The 24,797-nt window shown below is 36.6% G+C and overlaps 1 protein-coding gene across 6 annotated transcripts in view; it reads right to left on the bottom strand.

Moving 5' to 3' along the window:
• Positions 1 to 24,797, bottom strand: part of CSN1b (COP9 signalosome subunit 1b) — a 400,996-nt gene that overhangs the window by 271,657 nt on the left and 104,542 nt on the right. For all 6 annotated transcript variants that reach the window (XR_016547831.1, XM_090387802.1, XM_090387801.1 and 3 more), the window contains exons 5-7: positions 23,282 to 23,417; positions 7,755 to 7,832; positions 1,293 to 1,433 (exon numbers count right to left, since the gene is read on the bottom strand). Coding sequence is in view for 5 of the 6 variants with exons in the window: in XM_090387802.1 (XP_090243928.1) it covers positions 1,293 to 1,433; positions 7,755 to 7,832; positions 23,282 to 23,417 (355 nt within the window). In the remaining variant the exon portion in view is untranslated. The remainder of the gene's footprint in view (positions 1 to 1,292; positions 1,434 to 7,754; positions 7,833 to 23,281; positions 23,418 to 24,797) is intronic.

Genomic DNA, 24,797 nt, shown 5'->3' with positions numbered 1-24,797 from the left:
CGCGATTCCCGATTGAACCGAATTAAGCCGAACGTTTACGGCAAGTGTAGTCAGGTATGGATTTTCTATATTTATGCATTTACCGAGGGGGCCGGATTCAACATCGTCGCGGGCCGGCTGTTGCCCACCCCTGATCTAGATGGTACCAATGCCTTCCTTTGATGTATCTCCAACTGTCCTCCACAAATGTATAGTGGTTTCACCACAGTCACTCGTTTGGAGAGATCTGGGTGCAAATCTCACAAGAGACTGGAGGAATTCTTAAAGGCATCTTCAATTATTAAGGCTGCAGTTACTCAAGAAAAGGGATGAGGGGTTTTCCTCTGAGTTATTACTAGTTTTTCAGCCCACACCATGTACAGACCAGTCTATGCATATTCACACAGATAAAACATACCAGCACAAGAGGGCCCAAGATGCTGATGTACTGTAAAACCAACTAACCTGCATCTCCAATAGTTAGCATTGTGCTATTAATACTGTTTGATCACACCTGATGATGCTGAAAGACCTTTCTGCTTACAAATTAATTCTTTCTCACAAAAAGCACAACCTCACTTCTAACAATTTGATAAACATTATGGCATGTTATTGTAATATTAAGATATGAATTAATTTTAATTATTTTAGTAAGAATATCTAATTCTTTTCTTTAAAAGAAAGACTAAGTTATTAAAGCATTTCTGGAATTAAATGTGCATAAAAATGCACATATAATCCCATTTTTAGGGCACAGATCCTATCTGTACTGATTGAATTTTGCCTTATGCAATTTTTCTTTTAACATTGCTTTTTTATTAAAAAAACAAAAACAAAAAAACAACACGTGAATAGTCCATTTTAATAAGATGTGATAACTTCTGAAATTATACTGGTAAGTTGTTTGCATAACCTGTTCCATCCTGATATACCTCTCTCCTCACATGAATCTGCATGACTTTATAGGAGTGGAAACTAAAGCACCCTTAATTTGCATCTTACGATTAGAATATGCTTATGGAAGCACTTTAATAATGTATTTCAGATGCCCGCAGTCTTCACAAAACATTTTAGTGCAATAGTTTTTATAATCAAGATAATCCTGACTAATCTAAACTTAATTTTATCATTTCACACATATACTTGCACACATGCAAAATGCATTCTTTCCTTCTTTTCATAACAAGCTTTCCACCCCTAGCCACCAAGGAGAGAAGCAAATGATGAATATTTTTTCGGGGAGGGAGGATATAATGTTCATTTCTGGATGTTAGTTGATTATTAAGAAAAAGTGCATAAAATTTTTAACTTACATCTGGAAAGTCACAATGGTCAAAACTAGCTTGTAAGAAATTTTTTGCAGCAGATTTATATTTTTTTGTTGCGAGTTCAGCTAATCCAGCTGCACAACGCAACTTAGTCAATACAACCTGATTTGTGTCTTTTCCATGACCCTGTTCAGAAGAAAAAAAAAAAAAAGAGAGAAATGAGAAATAATTTAGAATATATCTACTAAATTCCATTTCAATTTATTTATTTCATAGTGAAACATAATTTAAGAAAGTTACACAAGTATATTTATTGCTTTTACACCCCAAATTGTTTAATAATGTAGTATTAACTACTGGGACCTTTCTTCATTGAGAGAAAAGGGGGGGACGGGTTAGAGCATCAACACATGTCAAAGGCTAAAATACTGATACCTAAACTACAATGAAATAAGACATTACAAAAAATAAATCTTTATTAAAGTTTCTCCAATATAAACAAATACACACGTCAAAACCTATACAAAATATGAGATGTTTTTCTTTACCTCAGACCTTATGTGCTTTATATCAGATGTAAAGAAGATCTGATGTAAAGAAGAATGTTAAGAGCACCTTAAAGAAGTAGAACTAGACTTGTTTATTTTCTTCAGAAAATTTGCACTAAACATAATTCATGGCTGTTTTTGTCCCGCCAGATCCAAAAACGGTTTTCTAAAGGGGAGGGCCAACACAATCCTGTTAGTCATAAACAATTATTCTACCAAAAAAAGGAGAGAACACACAACACTTCTGTTGCCTTCTTCACACTTTACGGTAACAATCTGTTTCACAAAATAGATAGCAATAATATGTAACATGTTTTCCACCATGTGCATATTAATAACACATGGCACAAATTACAAAAAACAAACCTGCTAAGGTTATTATTATATTAAAACCACTTAAACCACGTGAAAATTAATAATATGGTTTATTAGGCTGTTTGCCTACATCACTATATATTAAGGTGACATTTCAAGTATCTTACCGATACCCATCATCAGACCAAGCTGTTGGGCAGACAGGAAAATAGAAAGAGTTACAAATTTGAATATTTTATAATATTACAATTACCAATTTACAATTACAATATTACTATTAACAATTATGGTTTTAAAGCATTAAATTTTAAGTTTTGAATTACCATTACAATAGAAAACAGGAAATCTAAGAAAATTACAAAGAGATTAAATTCTTACCTGCTGATACAACTCCTCTTGCCAATGCTCCAAGAAACCAGATGCGCATACAGGCAAGAGGCACTGCCAGCAGATAATTTATAGGAGAGGGATTAACTCCAATTAGCCAATAGGATATTGCCAAGTTTTTATCTTGGATCCGGGGTTCTTAGAAGCCTGGGATGACCTTTGGTGTGCAGGTTGGTTCAGGATCTTACCGATACCTATCATCAGATCATGCTGCTGGTGCCAAGTTTTTAAACTGGATCCGGGGTGCTTGGGTAGTGAAAGCCTGGGGTGACCTTTTCTCCCATCTTGACATCAAGGTTGGTGTGCAGGCTGGTTCGGGGATTTTGCTGATACCCATCATCAGACCATGCTTCTGGTTGAGGTGGACTGGAGGAAGATGTATCTGGTCTATTTTCTTTTCCTGGTTTTTCATTCATTCTCTTCTATTTGAATTTGCTGTTTCCTATTGCTTGCTGAGGTTCCAATCATTTTTGTGAAGAACAAGTAGTGGGAAGTCACGAATGAGACTGACTATGGTTGGTCCGTACCTAGATCCAATATAGTTAGGGAAAGATGCTATATGGTTGTTTTTCATTAAGGTAATTATTATATTAAAACCTTTCTCTTTCTATTTTTCTGTTCACCCAACAGCTTGGTCTGATGATGGGTATTGGTAAGATACCCGAAAAGGCACCTTAATGTATAGTAATGTAGGCAAACAACCTAATAAACTATATTATTAATTTTCACGCAGTATACGAGTGGTTTCAATATAATAATAACCTTAATGGAAAACATCCATGTAGCATCCTTCCCTAATATAACTATATTGGATCTTTTTTTTTTTTTTTTTTGTTAGTTGTTGAAGAATCTGCTTTTGTGGCCATAATGCCCCTCCCAAGGTTTTTGCATTTTTACTCTGACCCAAGCCCGAGGCGGGATTCGAACCCGCGACCTTTGGGTTGCCAGGCAGGCACTTTACCCACCTGGCTAGCCCGGTCGGCATATTGGATCTAAGCACGGAGCAACCACAGTCTCTTATTCGTGACTTCTTCCCACTACTTGTTCTTCACAAAAATGATTGGAACCTCAGCAAGCAAGAAAAGTGGATGAAGGTTGGGTGTTTGTCTATAACCCAAAGACCACAGTGGAATCATCCAAACACAAAAATGTCCTCATGGCCCAAGAAGTCACAGGAAACAAAATCCAATATCAAAGTCATGTTGATTGTTTTATTCGACAGTGAGGTCATAGTGCACCACAAATTTGTGACGGGAGTTAAGCACACCTCCTGTTTACTACACTGAGGTTTTGACATGTCTGTGTGACAATGTGAGGTTAACACAACCTCAAAAATTGAAGGGAGATGGATCCTGCACCATGGCAATGCACTCAGTGACACGGTGATGGCAGTTAAGTTCTTGGCTGTGAAAAAAATCAGTCATCAGCACCCTCCCTACCTCCTCTGACTTCTGGATGTTTCTTAAACTAAAAATGGGACTTCACGGTCATCATTTCGTAACAGTGAATGACATGAAATAAACGGCATAGCAGTCCTACACATGCTTAAAAAAAAAAAAAAAAAAAATACAAGCTTGGGAAGAGCAAGAATGTGTGTGTGTGTGTGTGTGTGTGTGTGTGTGTGTGTGTGTGTGTGTGTGTGTGTGTGTGTGTGTGTGTGTGTGTGTGTGTGTGTGTGTGAAAGGTGATTAGATTAGTAAGAACTTCCTGAATGTACCTTGTATATCCTCTCATGTGCAAAAACTGATGTCCATACATGAACCAACAGCATAATGCATAAAAGAAGTCATGACTTGGTTGGGGGAGGAATGGAAGTCATGTTGGAAAAATGTTGCAAGATAAGGGAAGATGTTTTTGAGCTTGCAATTCTGCTGACATGACAGGATTACAAGATGAAAGCCTTGTAGATTGACCATGAGTGAATTCTGCAAGGCTTACTGGGATGGGTTTCATTTTTATCGGCATGCCTGCACTAGTTAATAAAAAGGAATTTGTTTTGTAAAGATGAAATTCATTTGAACAGAAGAGGTGCAAAAGTTCTTGTTAATGTCACTGAAGAGGCTTAACAGTTCAGGTAAACTAGCAATTAATGGGGAGAGGGGTGGTAGGGGAGGTCGAGGATAACACAGGTTAGTAGTTAATACAACCAGCATTCACAGAACACAGGAGAAAAACATTTAAATAGCTATAAGGGATGTATCAAGTTTAATTTTAAAAAGCAATAAAATGCAAAATTTAGTTTGTCCACATGGTAATTCCAGGATTATTATAAATAAATTAAATGAATTTCAGTTTTTGATCAATATTATTGAACAGTCAACTCAAGAACAATGTTTCTGAACCTAGTTCCTGTGAATCATATGATGATGTGAAGACCCCAAACAATATCCCTGTTTTGACCAATTTATAATATGACCCAGTTATCATAATTGGGCAGCTACTTCTGTAATTTCAATTTAGCCAAGTAATTTAAAGTTGGAACAAGTATTTTGAAGCATAAATGACTAAATAAAACAACTTCTATTATAGTGGTTTTCGACTGGGGTGCCCCAACAATATTCCAGGGGTGCCCCAACAATATTCCAGGGGTGCCAAGTAATTTGGGTTTAAGTTACTTAAATTTATTTTTATTTAAACTTATATATTTATTTCATTATAAAAAGGCATACAGTATCTATTTAATTTTGTGGTGATCTATAATTGATGTGGTAATCTATTACTCTATATAAAGAATAAAATTATTATATATATACAGGAACTCTCCAGCTTACGTAATACTCGACTTACAGAAATTCAACTTTACATAAGTTTTTGCCTGCCGGTGCAAACTTAAAAAAATTGTGGAAATATATTTTGCATCCTGTAGAAATAAATGGAGGTATTGTAAAAATATCGTAATGTGAATCCAGTAACACATTGTTTTTTTGATAATTCGTTCCAAGACCTCAGAAGTTGAAATTTTCGCTTTATAACTAAGCTATTTATCCCTCTAAAATGTCATTTTTATAATGGAAATTGCACTACACTTTCATTGTTATCATATGTTCCGTTATAACAATAAATTTTGACGCCTTTGTTGATATTTTTCTAAAGAACATTTCTGGAGATCACGACCATAAAACAATAAAAAACAATTTCCACTTTATTGGGCTTTTCTGTTAGTGCATCTAATTATAAATAGCTGTAAAACTCTATCTTATTGCATTTGCAATAATACCAATAACTGGAACTGTGTGGGCTTTTATGTTATTGTATTATGGTGAAATGAGTTTCCCCTTCACTGAAATCTTCAGTCATATAAAAAACATAAATAAATTTTCAGAATCTTCTCTTCATTCCTATTTACATATTACAATGGTGAAGGGAAAGCGACCAACAGAAAGTGCAAGTGCTGGCAGTGCTAGGAAATGAAACAAAATTGATTTAGAAATGAAGATGATTAAGAAGTACGAAATGGGACAAAGTTTGTCATCTATTGCACGGAATTAGGTCTCACTACTTCAGCAGTGAATATTATTTTAAAGGACAGTGTGCGTATAAAAGAATATGTTAAAGGATCAACACATTTAAGATCAACAGTGTTCACAAAACAGCATTCAGGTGCTATATTGAAGATGGAAAAGCTATTAATAATGTGGATGGAAAATCAGATTCAGAAGCAAGTGCCCCTAAGTCCAACAGCCATTCAAGCAAAAGCAAGAAGTATTTATGAAGATATTAAGGATAAGTGTGGCAAACCCCAAGCCAGGTTCGTGGCAAGCAATGGGTGGTTTAATAGGTTCAAGCATTGTGCTGGTTTCAAAAACATTAAAGTATGCGATGAAGTCGCCAGTGCCAATTCTGCAGCTGCAGAAAACTTTTATGATGTGTTGGAAAAAACCCCTTCTAAATTTCCACAGCCCTCAACTTCTGCAGCGTCGAGCTTATCAGCTGGAGAGTTAATTCTGGCAACAATGCTCAAAAGGTAAAACTTGCCTGTCTCCTCTCTCTCTTTGTAATTTTATAATTTTGAAATTTTTGTAATTTTTCCTGTGCTTGAGATAAAAAAATTGAATGAATGATTCTATTTACACTTTCCTCAAACATTTTTTTTTTGCTTCAATCAAATTCAGCACACATAGCTGTGAGTGCTGCATAAGCATTTAGGGAAATTCCAACTTATGTAGAATTCCGCGGAACACAACCCTTGCGTAAGTCAGAGTGGCCGTATATATATAATTTGTATTATGAATTGTAATTTTGTTTATAGTTATATTATTGTAATAACTATCACATAACATAGTTTTTTTAATATTAGATATAGAGGTAGTCCTCGATTTACATCGGGGTTAGGTTCCTGGGGAGACAGGCACAAGAATCAGCGCAAGTGGAACCCTTTATATAATAGAGTCAATCGGAAATAACAGGGTTAGGTTCTGGACACCAAAAATTTTACCTACCACTTTGCATCGATTTTTTTATTTTATTAGCATTCTTCATAGTTGTAGTAATAGTCGATGGAGACATCATAGCCCTACACACATTAGGGCGGCTTTCATCAGATTCAATCCTTCGAATATTGCACTATGATTCAATTAACTACTTTTACCAGACATGGCGCGTCTTTATTCTATTAAATTAAAAACTTTATAACAGGACTGGAAAAAACTGCACACAGCTATCACTATTATTATTATTTAATTTATTAATAGCACAATTAATAAAAAAATGTTAGCATAATAAATTTCCAACATGTGTAAATAGTGTACACAACAACCAAGTGAATGCTTCAATGCATGGACCTTTACTACCCGCATCCACGAGTGGTTACTTGGAGGGCAGGAATATTTCTCGTCTCTGATACAAATGCGTTAATTGCTGATTGGCTCAGATTGTCCTAAATCATGTGAACAGTGCACGATACATATCACAGTACGAATGCCGATAAATTTTGTCTGACGATTTGAAACTTTCAATTTATAAAAAACTTGCAAAAAAAAAAAAAAATTGCAAAAATAAATAAATAAAATTCGTGTTGTGGTTAGTGACAGCACTATTGCGAATCGGTGCAAAATGAGAGCTACCTGTGTGTGCGGCGCACACGCATCACAAGCACGCAAGCACACGCACACAGAGAATCGGATCTAACAGGGAGAAAATTGAGTTGGGGTGCCACAAAATAAAATAAACGACTTAGGGTTAGGGGTGCTGTTATTAAAAAAAGGTCGAAAACCACTGTTCTATTGTATAAAAAGAATTTAAACTTGAAATATCTTACCTCAGCAACTTCAGGTGTAGCCTCTGCTTTATTAACATAAGTTAAAACATGAGACCAATTTTGTAAATATACACTGACCTGTATAAAAGGAAAAACTTTTAAAGTACATAAGCTATTTATGAGATGCAACAGGGATTACCTTTATTTTTTTGTTATAGAATGGCTTCTTTCGACCAACTCTCCTAGTGCAACGTGTTAACAATTAATTTGTAACCACAATATATTTATAACGTTAATTAAACGTTTTTCTCACTGTCAGAACAGTAGTGGGACAACTGTTTAATTAATTAAACCTATGATACAATGGGATTTAATTAATTAAACCTATGATACAATGGGGTTTAATTAATCTTATAATTATATCGTTGTTACAAATTAATCGTTAACCCATTGGACTAGGAGAGTTGGTCGAAAGAAGCCATCCTATAGCAAAAAAATAAAGATAATCCCTGTTGCATCTCATAAGATAACAGAATATAGGAATAAGTGAGCATTTAATAGCTCTCATTGTCAAATAAGCAATTTAAAATGCAAAAAGTGTAAAAATTCTAAAACTAAAATAATTGTAGTCAAATTTTATAATAAAAAAATTAGGCACCTACATAATTTATATAATCACAAAGCTTACAGTAATTGAAGATTCCATTTTTTATGTTGTTTCTAAGGAAGTGGCAAAATATCATAAAAATTCTTACCATACTTCTGTTCAAAGAATTATCTTTTTAAGGTTTTTATTAATCAAACTCTTCTCATAGCAGTGTGAACAGCATATGATATTTAGCCATACAATAATAAAAAAAAAAAGTAGTGCATTTCACATGGCAGTATGCCATCAGATTTACTATACAATATCGGTGTAGATACACCATAGTTAACACAAAATTAAACTACGTATATAGTGTAAAGGCATAGTTTTAATTATATCTCATATTGTGGCTACCTTCATGAGATACCATGTATTGCACTACTTTGAATAAGTAATGCTTCTCTAGTAGAAAAGACTACTGTTATTTATTCTCAGACGGCACCATTTCAAAGCTTGTTGGCCTTTCATTGGTGGGTGGGCAGGTACCCAAGTAATGCAAACATGCCATCACAGTTGCGAAGTTAATTCCACAATATGAGAGATGCCAACTGGTGAACAGAATGATACTGTATTTAAAGACTAGATGCACAAGGCATAATTCCATATTGGTTTAAATTAACTATATAATATCGGTGTAGATACACCATAGTTAACCCATAAAATTAAACTACGTCTAAAGGCATCATTTTAATTATATCTCATATTGTGGCAACCTTCACAAGATACCAGGTATTGCACTACTTCAAATAAGTAATGTTTCTCTAGTAGAGAAGAATACTGTTATTTATTCTCAGACGGCACCATTTTAAAGCTTGTCCTTTCATCCCATGAGAATAAATATGAGATATAATTACAATGCCTTTACACTATATATGTAGTATAAAAGCATTTTAATTATATCTCATATTTATTCTCAGTGGGATGAAAGGACAACTTTATGGGTTATTTTTGGGTTCAATTTTATGGATTAACTATGGTTAACTATATAACACCGATATTATATAGTTAATTTAAACCAATATGGAATTATGCCTTGTGTATTTAGTCTTTAGCCATCATATTTAACACTACACAATCAAGGTAAAATTCCTTGATTGTGTGGAAGAAAATGTATGGCTGATACTATAATCAGCCATACATTTTCTATAATGTTTCACTCTATGACATTCTAAAGTGAGGTCAAAATGATTACAGGCCATGCAAGCACTATACAAATGGCTTACATAACTGTAAATGGCAAGAATAGTTTATGTTAAGTTATGCACTTTACTGAATACTCATTTATTTATTGTTGCACTTTCATATTATACTTGATGTAATTTACAGGCATATTTTTTTTTTTTTTTTTATGTAAACCAAAACACGAGAGGTGTTAGAACCTATAGTACTTAGTACCGTGCTTGGGTTGGAGATTGAGAAGACGAAAGAAGATATTTGTTGACATTGAACTTGAACTTCTGTAGACTGTAATTTTCAGGAAATACGTATGAAGGAAGGTTGTTCCAGAAAACGGCAGTTGAATGAATAAACGAGGAAGATGAAAAGTTGGTTCTGTGAGTTTGAAGTTGGACAGTAAATGGATATTGGCTGGTGGCAGCATGTGTTCAGACTGTTTTGAAAGAGAGAGCGGGAATTATAGAAGCCAATTCAGAAGAACAGTACCCTTGGAAGTATCTGTAGAAGAGGCATTCAGCAGAAACAGTACGTCTATGAGACAGCGAGTGGAGAGACTCTGTTAGAGATGAATCATTAATTAACCTAACTGCCCTCTTCTGAATGGACTCAAGAAGCCTGAGAGGGGTTTTGGGGGCACCACCCCAGATGTGGGAACAATATTCCATGGCAGGGCGGATTTGCGATTTATACAGAGTGAGCAGCTGTTTGGAAGAAAAGTAACGCCGAGAGCAAAAGAGAAAACCAAGTTTTTTAGATGCAGAGGAAGCAATATTTGTAATGTGCTTGTGCCAAGAGAGATTAAAAGTCAGGGTAATCCCCAAAAGAGATATATCATTTTGCCTAGAAATCGGAGTGTCACTAAAGATATGCATAGGAGCAGAAGAATCCTTTTTTGCGAGACATAAGACAAGACGGAGTTTTAGAAGGGTTGAAATCAACTAAGTTGTCTTTGCCCCACTGGAGAATTACCTGAAGATCGGCATTTAAGGAATTGGTAGCAGATTTTCGAGAAGTTGAAACTGATTGAGCAGGACAAGGTTTCTCAAAATGGAAAGTGGAATGCAATGTGATATCATCGGCAAAACTATGGATAGGATTTCCAGTCAATGGAAGAAGGTCATTAATATACAAGAGGAAAAGAGTGGGTGAAAGAACTTAACCTTGGGGGACACCGGCATTAGTGGAGAAGTTAGAAGACAGAGAGCCATCTACCATCACCCTCAGTGAGCAATCAGAGAGAAAACTGGATAACCAATTACTAAAAACAGTTGGCAAACCATAAGATGGAAGCTTGTTTAGAAGACTTTTATGCCAAACATGATCGAAAGCCTTTGAGATGTCAGGAGCAACTACTTGTGTTTCACCGAACCTTTCCATTGAATTAGTCTATAAATGGGTAACACAAGCCAGAATATCACCAGTGGATCAACACTGACGGAATCCATACTGGCGATCGTTGATCAGACGGAAGGTTTCTAGGTAGTTTAAAATTTGGCGGTTAATTGATTTCTCCATTACTTTAGAAAGAGTAGAAGTAATTGCAATGGGACGATAATTGTCACCCTTTTTAGGAACTGGCTGAATATGAGCAAATTTCCAAGCAGAAGGAAAAACACCTTTGGAATAAGAAAGTGAAAAAAGGTGGCAAAGAATAGGAGTAAGTTCAGGAGCACAGGTTTTGAGAACAAGTGGAGAAATACCATTGGGACCTGGAGCTTTTTTAGGATCAAGATTCGTCAAAAGCCTTCTGACATCCTTTTGGCGGAAGACCACAGGAGGCAATTTTGTTGTTGTTGTTGGATTTAAAGACATAAGGGCAACTGAGGCCAAATTGTGTCTATTCATCGTTTAATTGCATGACCCTATCTTTATAGTTGTTAAATTATATACTTTTGTATAGGCCAATACATTTTAAGTATATTAAAAGTTCTTCAATATTTGCATTGTTTCCTAGGATATGAGATAAATCAGGTGATACGTTAAGCCTGGAAACTGATTGAAAAGTGTTTGACCAGATGGTTGAATGCAAGGGACAATCAAGCAGAAAATGGCGGACCGTAAGCCAACTGTTACAGGATGAACACTGAGGTGGGATTTCTCCCAATAGCAAGTAGAGATAGGTATGATGCGTATGTCCAATTCTTAGCCTTGCCAACACCACTTCCTCACGTCTGTTTGGTCTGAAGCAAGAGAGCCACAGCTTTGGTTCTTGTTTTATTTGGTAAAGTTTGCTGTTAGTATTCCTTTTCCATATCTGTGACCAGTTGTCGTAACATGCTTTACGAATAACAGGTTTGTAATCAGTGTATGGAACCTGAGGATGTTGTGAGAGAGTGGGTTGAGGATGTTTAGCGGCAAAGTCTGCACTTTCATTTCCCGGAATGGCAGAATGGCCAGGGATCCAGCAAAAGCTGATTGACTGATTGGACGCACTAAAGGAAAATAGTTGGGAATGAATTTCTTTCAATGTAGGATGAGAAGAGGAGAAATTCTTCCTTATGGCATTGATAGCACTGAGGGAATCCGTGTAAATTATTGCGGGTGAGATGTAAAGTTCAAAAATCTTACTTAGTGCTAACTTGATGGGCATAAAGTTCAGTAGTGAAGACACTGCATGATAAAGGTAGTGTGGCTGAAATTGTACATGTAACGAAAAACAGCTGCAGCGCCTACCATACTATCAGTTTTCGACCCATTGGTATATATTTTACAGAAATCGGAGTTAAGAGTAGCATGACCTGAGTGCAACTGTCTCATGTTATTGGGAGGTATCACATTCTTCCCCCCCACTGGAGAAAATGTGTGCCATGTGAGGCACAAACATACGTCCAAGGTGGAACAGGTGCAGTTGTGTTCTGAAAAATATCAGCTAAATCAATGTTCCAACTCAGAATAAAATCTTTGATCCTGAGTGAAGCAGGTCGATTTTCATATGGCTTATTCTCATAAAAGGAATCCCACCGAGTGTGATAGAGATACTCCCAACTGGGGTGTGATGGAAGACTCTGGATCTTAGAAGCATAGAAAAGCAATAATGTTTTTCTACGAAGATGTAATGGAGGCTCGTGGGCTTCAATATAAAGACTTTGCATGGGAGAAATCCTGAATGCGCCCAGAGCAGTCCTCAGGGCACTGTGCTGGATGACATTTAGCCGATCTAATGTGCTTTTCCTAGCTGAATCATATACGGGAGAACCATAATCTAAGCGTGAACGGATCAGAGATTTGTAGAGGTGAAGTAAGGAGTACCGATCAGCTCCCCACGACATGGATGAGACTGATCGAAGCATGTTAAACTGTTTTAGACAAGTAGTTCGTAGATATGTGATATGTGCTTGGAAGTTAAGCTTACTATCTAATATCAGACCAAGAAATCTGATGCTGTTTACAACTGGTATTGGACAATTGTTTAGCCGTAATTCAGGATGGTGGTGGACAGCACGTTTCTTACAAAAGTGAGTGGTGGTAGACTTTTGTTCAGCTAGTCGATATCCGTTGCGTGACATCCAGGATTCAATTCTGTTAATGGCAAGTTGGAGTTGACGCTCAATGGTGTTCATGCTTTGCGATTGGCAGGAGATGGCGAGGTCATCCGCGTACATATAAGCCTCCACAGTTTTGGGGATGTCTCTAGTTATGCTGTTGACTCGAATTGCAAATAACGTTGCGATGAGTATAGATCCCTGTGGTACTCCTTCTTCCTGAATATGGGGTGTAGACAGTACATTCTGATAACGGACCTGAAAAGAGCGGTGGCACAGAAAATTCTGAATTATCTGAGGGAGATGACCCCTTAGTCCTAGGTGATAAAGGTCCATAATAATACCATGTTGCCAGGTAGTATCAAATGCCTTTTCAATATCTAAATTGACCATGACTAGATGTTGCTTCATGACAAAGGCGTTGCGAATATTCGATTCAGCTTTGATAAGGACATCAAGAGTGGATCTGTTCTTACGAAAGCCACTCTGATGATCTGTTAAAAGGTTCTCTGCTTCTAAGATCCAGGTATGCCTCGTATGTACCATTCTTTCAAAAATTTTCCCCATGCAGCTTGTGAGAGATATTGGCCTATAATTGTTAACCAAAGAAGGGTCTTTGCCTGGTTTTGGTATGGCAAGTATGAGAAAATGATGCCAGGAAAGCGGATAGGCATTTTCTGAGAAGATTCGATTATAGAAAATTAATAGGGTACATAAGTCCTCTTCAAGTAATTGTTTTAGTATGATGTAATGTACGTCGTCTGGGCCGGCAGCACTATTTGAAGATTTATTTAAGGATTCTTTGAGTTCTGTTATATTAAATGGTTGATTGTATGGAAGTGAGAGCCGTGTGGAGAAGTTAATTTTGCGGCGTTCTGCATCTGCCTTGATGCGCTGAAAGGAGATCGAGTAGGAAGCAGAAGCAGATATTGTAGAGAATGATTCTGCTAGCGCATTGGCGATTTCCTTAGGTGCCGATAGATCTTTCCCATTCCAACAGAGTATTGGAGAGGGTGGTCGAGTGAATTTTCCATTTAGTGCTTTAAATCTTCTCCAAATGAATCGTGGGTCAGTGTCTTTGGTGATAGTTGAGGCAAATGAGATCCACGAGTCACGCTTGGCTTTTCTCCTAATCTGCCTTGCTTTGGCTTTAAGTCTTTTGTATTCTATTAGATTATTAGTTGTCGGAAACTTACAGAATTTGTTCCAAGCACGGTTTTTCTCACGCTTGGCATTAGAACAATCTGTATTCCACCAGTTGTTATGGTGGGAGTACTTGTGAGGTTGTGACTTCGGGATTGAATTTTTTGCTGCATTTAGTATCTGATTGGTAATGTAATTAGTTACGTCTTCAATTGGGTGTTGCTGAACATAACTCCTGTCTAACTGGACCTGAGTACAGTAGCTCTCCCAGTTTGCCTTCTTGAACTTCCAGGTGGATCGGACCTCGAGATTTGCAGTTACCCGTGTTTGTAATGAGCAAAGGATTGGAAAGTGATCGCTGTTTAGAGGATTGTTTAGCACTGACCATGACATACTTGGGAGAATTGCTGGTGACCAGATAGACAAGTCTATTGCAGAAGTAGATCCTGTAGATAGGTTAATATAAGTGGGAGATCCAGAATTTAGTATAGTTAGGTTGTTATTATTCATGGATGTTTCGATTAATTTTCCTCTTGTGTCAATCGCAGGCGACCCCCATAATGGATGGTGGCCATTGAAGTCACCAAAAAGGCAGATTGGAGATGGTAGTTGCATAACCAAATTATCAAGTTCTGTATTTGAAAATGGTTGAGAAGGGGAAATATATATAGAAGTTAGGGTAATTGATATACCGATTGAAATACGTGCTGCCACAGCTTCTAGACTAGTTTGTAACTGAATTTGCCTGGACGGTATGTTTGATTTTATAAGCACAGCTACTCCTCCGCGAGCAGGAGACTCCGAAATCCTGTCTTTTCTATATATTGTATAGTTTGTAAATTTTGGTGACGCTTCAGATGATAAGAAAGTTTCTTGTAGACATACTCCTATCGGATTGTATTGAATCAGTAAATCTTATGTCATCAGAATTGCTTCTTAGTCCTCTGCAGTTCCACTGTATGATATTAGACATTATTTGAGTTTAGTTGTGGTCGATTGTTCTGACTGTTTTTTTAGAAGTGGAGCATTTCGATCTGTCTTGCTTTATTTTATCTTTTTTCGGGAAATAGGGGCGAACAGAATCCATGGTGTCATTTGCATGGAGTTCCAAAATGGGCTCCCCATTATCTAAACGCTCAACTACTTCCATACTGTTGGTGGGAGTTTCCATTTGTTTTGAACCTGTGTCAGATTTCCTTTGCTCTGTGTCATATGGGACCGATTCAGTTTTTTTTTTTTTTTTTTTGTAGTTGTTGGTGCATCGGCTTCTGTGGCCATAGTGCACCTCCCAAGGTTTTTGCAGTATTTTGATCCAAGCCCAAGGCGGGATTCGAACCCGCGACCTTTGGGTTGCCAGGCAGGCACTTTACCCACCCGGCTAGCCCAGTCGGCACTGATTCAGTATCACTAGGGATACTGATTGGGGTATTTGTAGCTTCGCTAGTTTTATTTTGAGGATTTTCTTTTTTTGAATTTGAAAGAGTAGATTTAAGCCAATTAGCCATTGAGGTATTAGGCGGGATTGATACATCTGTTTGTGCTCCAGTAGATACATAGTTTCTAGTGCGTACAGCGTAGGATCGACTGCTAGGTATGCTCAACATAACTTGCCTACGTGCCTCAGGAAAAGTAACTTTATTTTCTATTTTATATTTTTGAATTTTTTTCCCTGTAATCCATAATTCGGAAGATTTGGGAAAGGCAGGGTGACTTCCCTTGCAGTTTGGACACGCAGCGGTTGCGGCCGAGCAATCAGCTTGAGTATGTTCTTTAGATCCACAGATGGGACAAATGGAGTCACCTCTACATGCCTGCTGTGAATGACCATATTTCTGGCATTTGAAGCAACGAACGGGATTCGGAATATATGGTCTAATACGACAATTCAAATAGCCAGCTTTGATTGAGGATGGTAAGTCTGGAGTACTGAATGTTAAAATGATGGTTCTAGTTGGAGTTAGATTCCCATCTTTTTTACTCATGATTCTTTTTACACTTGTTACCTTTTGACTACTAAGTTCTTGGAGTAGTTCTTCTTCGGAGACTGTAATTAGGTCCCACTCACTGATCACACCTCTTGATGAATTTAAGGTTCTGTGGGGAGTAACTGATACTGTCAGCCCCCCAAATGATGTTGTATTTAACAGCCGCTCAGAATGTTTTGAGGTGGCTGTTTCGATCAGGTCTCCAGATTGTAGTCGCTTCACCATTTTTGGTGACCCTGCAATAGACTCTAAACACTTTTGTATCAAGAATGGTGATAACTTGCCTACAGATTGGGCAGATAACGAATGTACCACCAAGAAATTCAGTATCTCATTTGGACATTTTGCTTCCGTTCGAAGCCTTTTTGGGTGAACGCAGTCATGGTCAATGTTGGAAGTCTCTTGTCTTGAGCTCAATGGCTCTAAAGGGGGATAACTATTTGTATCCATGTTAGCTCCTTTTGGCCCTGGGGGTTTACCTTTACCACCCAGATTACCAGCCCCGCCACGGGGAAGCAGGAGCAGTGCCGCTTGTGGCCAAGCGTAGAGGTTAATATAGTTAGTTATATTTATTAGTTATATTAGTTAGTTAGTTATAGTTAATATAGTTAGGAGTACTAAATTAAAGAAAAAGGTTCTTTCTTTCTTCTGGGCTCACTTCTTAGTGTTTTTAAGAAAATGAAGCTACTTAAGTAAAAGGTTTAATAAGTACGGGAGAAAACAAAATAGAACCTAGTTGCTTACCAAAAAATGCTCTAAACGCACGAGAATCGCTTGGCCACGGAAACGTTTGGCACCCGGGGCCACAGGAGGCATTGAATGGAGAGTGTTGGGAATGGTAGGAGGTGTTTTACCAAGATCGTTAATGCAAGAGTTGGAAGAAAAATGGGATGCTAGCAGGTCAACTTTATCCTTGGCTGAGGTGACAACAGAACCATCTGGTTTGGACAGAGGTGGTAGCAGAAATGGGCAAAAGTTGCGGCCAATAGCTTTGGCAAGAGACCAGAATGCTCGGCTACCATTAGGGCAAGAAGCAAGTTTTCTACTCTTAGCCTGTTCAAACTCTAGTTTGGACTGGTTAATAACTGCTTTACAATTGTTGGGAGCTTTGGTGTAGGCAGAAAATGAAACTGAAGAACTAGAAACAAGCCAATTACAATATGCAACATTCTTCTCTTGAACAGCCTTAGCACAATTATTGGAAAACCAAGGTTTAGATAAAGAACGAGATTTTAAAGTGGAGTGTGGAATAAAGGATTCCATTCCTGCAAGAATAATTTCACTGACACGATCTGAGCAAACGTTGACATCAGAAGTTTTGAAACAGTAATCCGACCAAGGAAAAGAAGAAAAGAAGTCTCGCAGGTCATCCCATTTTGCATTCTTGTAATGCCAAACAACACAAGGTTGGGAATAGCCATGAGATAAAGGTTCCATTGGAGAAGAGACAATCACCAAGTTGTGATCTGAAGTGCCTAAAGGACCTATAATACCTTATAGACATGTCTTTTCAACAAAGATCATTGTGCATTAGACCAGTCAAAATTTTTTTTTTAATCCTTCACTGTGTGCAATGCTTTTTGAAATGAAACTGAGCACAATGTGTTTGAGAGACACGTTAAATTGTTTGGCCAGTGTGTGGCTTCTGATTGGGCGACAGTGTAAGTTCTTCACACATGTATACTTCAATATATTCCCTACGTTTTTCAGTTCCATTGATGGAATATTTTTTGAAAAAACATGGTGCCATTCTAAAGCTCGAAATTAGACCTCCATCATGTCCATTTATTACATCATGGGAGATAAAGTAACAGCAAAACTATACAAATGGTCAAATCATAAAACTACAGAGAATAAGGGGTAAAGATAAAGGAATTTTTCAAAATTTAAATTAATAAAAATGCATTTAAGGACAACAATGACTCAGAAAAGATTGGATGGGATATCAACTGAACAGGATTTGTTGAAAGAGAATGATTTGGAAGATATGATAATAAATTTTGCAGGCATAAAAAATAAAAAAGTTTTGCTTTAAATGTCGAATTGTCAAAACTTTTAATAAATTTTGTCAAATTTTGTTAATTGTCGACAAGTTCAGCTTTAACGTGTTGTAGACATTATTTGTTTTGTATACTGGGTGCTTGAAAGTTCGATTTCTCATTTTTGTTTGAAATATATTATTTTATGAAGTTTTATTTTTATTTTAAATTTAATGTTATATTGCATTTTAGATTTTGTGATTAAATAAAGTGTAAAATTAATCATTCTAAAAAATTAAAATATTCACACCGGCAGAGGGGGTGCCATCAGTCAATGAGGCCTAGGGGTGCCATATACCCTTGAGCCAGCCCTGGTCATAATAGCTAATCAATTTGATTAGTTAAAATGAGGTAGTTATAAAGGAACTAGATGAAAAAATAATTTTTACATGAATATATTACTTAAGATTTCAGTAAAGGTTTAATATTTTTCCACATTAAAAACGGATACACAAATTTGAGGCAGTGTGGCATTGGGGCAATTTAGTGCTATGGGTAAAAGAATGGTCGAGTGAGGAGACAAAGAGTGATTAGTAATGGCCAATGGACTACTGTTATGAGTGGAGTCCTAAGGGTTTGGGATTAGGTTCCTTACTGTTTGCAATATTCATTAATGATATTGATGCCAGCATACCAAGCTTAATATCTAAGTTTGTTGAAGACACAAAGGTGGGCAGGGTGTTAAAACAACAGTAATCAGGATATGCTGCTGCAAGAGACCTAGATAAATTAGATGGTGCACTGAAAAGTGGAAACTGAGGTTATCAAGGTTAACAAATTGGTAGAAATAATCCTAGAATTGCAAACAATTTGGATGGTAACAAAACCCATGGTAGTGGAGAGAGAAAAAGAATGAGATAATTGTACAGTCTGCCATAAATTTCTCCAAACAGTGTAGAGAGACTGCCAGGACAGCTTATGGGGCGCAGTGATATACAGAAATTTTGACAGAAGGGATAAAGAACTTATTTTCTTGTACAAGACAATGGTTATGTTGCATCTTGAATACTGCAGTGATATACAGGAATTTTGACAGCAGGGACAAAGAACTTCTTTTTTTTTGTACAAGGCAATGATTATGCTGCACCTTGAATACTGCATACAGGTTCAGAAGCTTCATTTTAGGAAGGATGTAAACCTATTGAAACAGATCCAGGGAACAGTACCATTAGCCAAAGGCACAAAAATTAAAGCAGAACTCAAGTCTCTCTTATCAAGAAAGCCTTGAGTTCTGCAAATTGCAGTGACTTGAAACAAAGTATCTGTGAGGATAAGTTAAGTTTGGTTTGTGTTAAGTGCCAAAGAAACTAAGATTATGTGGCATCAATCTATTGTGTTTGTAGCTGCTTTTACTCTTTTGGGGTTTGCATTTATTGGAAGAAAAACCTGTTTCTGGGAGAAAAAGCCACAAAACCCTCTACTATCTCAGCCATATGAAAAAAAAAAAAAAAAAAAATCATAAAAATTCCAAATGTCACTGACAGGATTTGAACTTGGGCCTTTCCCAATCAGTGTAAGAGGATAGTGATTATAACCACTGTGAGAATGCCCTAAGTGTTTAAGGCTTTTAGTGGGTTCAGCAAATGCTAAAATCATCCTTACTCTTTCTCAGATGATACATACAAGGGGATACAAAATTAAACTGGAAAAGGGCGGTTGCAGAACGGATATGCAGAAATTTTCTCAAGAACCCAGGTTCCCATACGCCCTAAAAATGGCACTCTGCAATTCCTTATCAAAGAATAAGTATCACTTGTTTCTGCATTCTTTTAGTGGCTTGATTTCTCTTCCTTTATAGTTAAAATACACCTTCCTAGCATTTTTTTTTTCCTTTCCTTTCTTTATAAACTTTCCTTGCACACTTCGTTTCAATGTTTTGAACCAGGCTCTTGATCTACAGGTTTCTTTTCACAACCCACAGTATCATTGTCTACAGAAACCAGTGGTGAAAAAGCTTCAAAGTTATTTTCTTCTTCACTATTATAAGTTCCATTTTTCTCCACCATGTGATCCTTGTTTTGAACAATAAGCTAAAGAAGAGCACTGAACATTTTTTAAATTACTGCAACTGGATCAATTTTCACAATTAACTGATTTAGCCCACATATCAAGGTCTAAACTATCACAGTTATTACTATCTTAAAACTTTCTTTTTACCGTCTTTAACAAGTCTCTTTTTCTTAATTTTTACACATTCTTCATCACTGCTTTCATTTTCTACAAAGGAGATGTACGCTTTGCCGTTTTCATTATCATCTTGCACTTCATCAAACAGGAAAGATAACTTTACATTACTCTGCAATGATAACGGTTTATAAGATTTTTTCTTTGCACCTTCACAATATTCTTCCATGTAGTGCAATAATTCAGTGTCCAATTGTGCAGGAGGGGATGAACTCGCAGAGTTCATTTCGGTAGCATTCACATCTGAAACAACAGATTAGCAGACAAAGAAGGCGAACACAAGTCAAATTAGTTTTGAAGAACATAGTAAGTTATGGTTCTTTAAATTATTACACATCTTAAGGTCAGGTTTTGTTAGATTAGATTAAAATAGGTTATAACAGAACAGACTTGCATTTTTAGATGGTTTAGTTAAATAATATAGTATGATAAATTTCTATTTAAACAAATGCATGTAAGTTAGTATCAAAGATAATGTCCAAAGATACTAACCTGCTCTTTCATTTGCTGTGTTAATATTTTGTAAAGCCGTGTTTAAAATTAATTTGCCACATTCTCCCATTTTTCACAATTACAGTAAGAACCTCCAACATATCAGGTGAAGAATTACAGGCTTAAAACATGAGTTCTGTAATTAGCTATGAGACTATATTGATGTATGAGACAGGACATCTAATGGGTTATATTAAGTTATAAGGCTAGGAGATACCTAAACCATATTTACCAGCATTAAAAAAGGTAGGTATAAAAAGTATAACATGACTTATGCCTTTTATACCAGCCATAAAGCTGAAAATTTGACTTGCCGGTAAGTCTTTTAAGGCAAAGCTCATAACATTCTCTCTTAATATGAGTAGACTTATTCCCTTTACATCATCCAAAAGAGTGTATTTATTTGTTTATTTTTTTTTGAGTCAGACTTTTGATTCATACTAAAAAAAAAAAAACTGGCTTTTGTTGATTTAAGCCCACCATACACGTTATTTCTCTATTAAACAAAAGAGGAAGATCTGTCACAGTTATCTTCTCCTGGCAACTGCTAGATATGCACACTCAGTTAAAACTTTATGATTATTGTGCATTCACCATTGAAATCCAACATTTTTACAACACGTTCAATCTTCTCTTTAATTAATTCAATCTTCTCTTTAATTAATTCAAGTCAATTGTTTAATGAAATGTTATGATTATTAGCATATTATTATAAATCAAATGTCTTAAACAATCCTCACTGAAACTGCCCATTCTGGCAATGCTTCCATATCTTCTGGGTCTTCTTTTCCCACTCAGCAGCCACATAGCAAAGTATGTGGCTACTGAGTGGCTTCCATTCAGTAACCACATACTTTGCAATGCTTGCTCAAAAAATCCTTATGCCTGTGCTGCTCATTCAAAAATAGATGAAACATTTAGTAGAGGCACTCCATTTTCATTTTCCTTCACGAAATAGGCCTGGCGCCTCCGTAGCCAGGAGCAGCAGTGCGTAGCACACGCTTCTTGATTAGACTGGGGTTCGAGCCCGTGATCACCAAATACGGAGGATGCGGAAAGGTCAGGGAATGACCACTGCATATCCCTTAGTTGCTAATGCTCCTAAAAACCAAATAAACAACAACAAACAAACAAACGAAATAGGCCATCACATTTCTCAACATAATTTGAGCTGTTGATTGTAAGCTTTTTCTTTTCAGTGATACACTATTGCATGCCTTTGCCATCTTAACTATTTACTATTTGAAGAAGGGCTGGGCTTATTTCAACCAACCAATCAGGATCTTTTCTTATAACACATTTTAAAATAAAATATAGAAGAATTAATCGATCAAATTTACTTCCAATCAACTTCAACACAAAAAATTCACACGTAAGTGCAGCCTGTTATATGTCATTTGCCCATTATTCCCATAATAATGACTTTCCGCAGAAGAGCGTCAAAAGTTATTGAGATGGACTATACCCGATTTCACTTTTTTATGGTGGTAAGAAAAAGAAAAAAATAAAGTTACTCGAAATCAAATGTTAACTTGATCAACAGTAAAGGTTACTGTTATAGGATTATGGAATTATAGTAATGTATATGATTTGAGAGTGCTTGTTGATACAGGACTGAATTTTTGCATATTGCAATTTTTAGAAAATACATCAAAGGAGGTTTGTTAGAGAGAAACAAAATAGGAAGGATTAAATGAGGAAGAGGAAATATAATTTAGTGAGTAAGCATGTCAAAAATCATATTACATAATATGATGTTATATCAATTACATATTTTTCACCTGCTGTTAAGGTTCATAACAGTGTATCATGAAAAAAAAAAAAAAAAGCTGCTTAAAATAACCAACTTGCTGATAACAAATTTACAAGTTTTACAATGTTTGTCAAAGCACAGAAAGTTGCAGGTACTGCATTATTTTGGAAAAACATCATTCAATATTCCATTGAAGTTCTAATATATAAGGGAGGTGGTTGTTTGTAAACACACAAAACACCCAAGAGAGAAAAAAAAAATCTTGTTAATCCAGGAATTGAGGTGTTCACAAATCTACTAAAAATATCCATTTACAGAATTCACATAAAATGCTACTGTTAGTAGTACAAGCTGTTACACAACCTTGCTGGAACTGATATTCTCATTCCATTTCTTCAAATAATGATATTCTCATTCCATTTCTTCAAATATGGTTCAAGTCAATGTCTTTTGTGACTGTGGCAAAGTAAACTGTTATGAATATTAGCAATATACGAGAGGCATATACTTTGGCATATTAATATAATATGTTTTGCAAATTCTTTTATATTAAAACTGTGTAGTTTTGGTTGCATGACTTTACATTTCCCACCAGTATAATGAATTCTTGCTATATGCTGCATTAACTATAAACAAGCATTTAGATTCTCACTATATTATAAACTGTAGTATTATAATAATAAGTACCTTAATAACATTAAGACACATGTTAACAACATGTTTACCACTTGTACAATAGTCACGTGCTCTAGAGTAACACTTCAAAGCATTGCTAAGATCTCCACAGTCTAAGTAATGGTCTCCAAGGTCATCATGTCCTCTTCTACAAACAAAAAATAGTTCATACAGAATTTTTAACATTTTGAAAGTAGGAGATGGTAATGAGAAAAGAATTATGAAATAACTTCTACTCATCTTAATCTGAATATTTCAAGATATAAAATTAAAACACAGACAACTATGAAGGTTCTTCAAATGAAGCAGACTTTTAGAATAAACAGCAGAAGAGCTGTTTATTTCTAGTCTTCAAAAGAGTTAACATCCTCTGTAGAGGGAAATTGTACATACATATACTGGATTTCTGCAATATGATAGTTTGTGTGCTACAAACAATCTTTAAAAGTATCTCCAGTTATTTGGAAGCACATATAGATGTCAGCACCTGGAAGGATCATGGCAATTCATATATCAACAGACACATAATGACCTCTGAACCTACCCTGAAAACCTAAATATATACAAAGGGTACTAGGAAAGTTTTGCAATATGACGCAACAATGAATCACAGGAAGCTGCTTGTTGCTGCATGTTGAGACATGTTCATATGTGCATAGTAGCCGCTGCGCCAAGTCGATGGGCTCAGTTATTCATTAGTAGTGAGAGTGTAAAGTGCTTGCGATGGCATCGTGGTCACGAAATGAGATAAGGACAGTTTTGCGGTATAATTTCGTGCGTGGTTTAACCATAGACCAGTGCTTAGAAAAAATGACTCTTGCACTAGATGATGATTGTCCACATCGTACAACGATATTCAGGTGGTATAGAGAATTTTCACTCTGGAGGATTCTGAGAGGCCGGGAAGGCCACGAACGTCAGTTACGGAGGAAAACGTTACTGCTGTGAGGAAAATGCTTGACGAAAACAGGCGAGTGACCTACCAACAGATAGGGGATACTTTGGGCCTAAATGCACCAGCAATTCGTTCAATTCTGCAAGATCATTTGCACGTGAAGAAACTTTGTTCTCTCTGGGTGCCGCATCAACTGACTGAAGAGCAGATGACACGACGTGTGACTTGGTGCCGGGAGATGTTAAAAAAGTTTGATAAGGGACAATCTCGGTATGTGAACAACATCGTGACAGGTGACAAGACTTGGCTGTACTATTACGATCTGCCGACCAAGGCTCAAAACAAAGTTTGGGTCTTTGATGATGACGACACACCCGTAATTGTCAGAAAATCCCGATCTGTAAAGAAGAAAATGATAGCTGTATTTTTCAAATCGAGTGGAATTGTGGAACGTGTAGTTTTGGACACGCAGAAGCGGGTCACAGCTAAGTGGTATACTGAACAATGCCTGCCTAAAGTCATTGGATCTATGAAGAACGTGCGGCCAAAGTCAAGAATGGACACCTGGTACCTCCATCACGATAATGCTGCAGCTCACCGCGCCAAAGCCTGCACCGAATATTTGACCACGAC

Source organism: Mastigoproctus giganteus, chromosome 13 (assembly GCF_048544385.1).
Source record: "Mastigoproctus giganteus isolate SK-2022 chromosome 13, ASM4854438v1, whole genome shotgun sequence".
NCBI classification, from domain to species: Eukaryota; Metazoa; Arthropoda; class Arachnida; order Uropygi; family Thelyphonidae; genus Mastigoproctus; species Mastigoproctus giganteus.
This window is presented reverse-complemented; position numbering and strand designations above follow the sequence as displayed.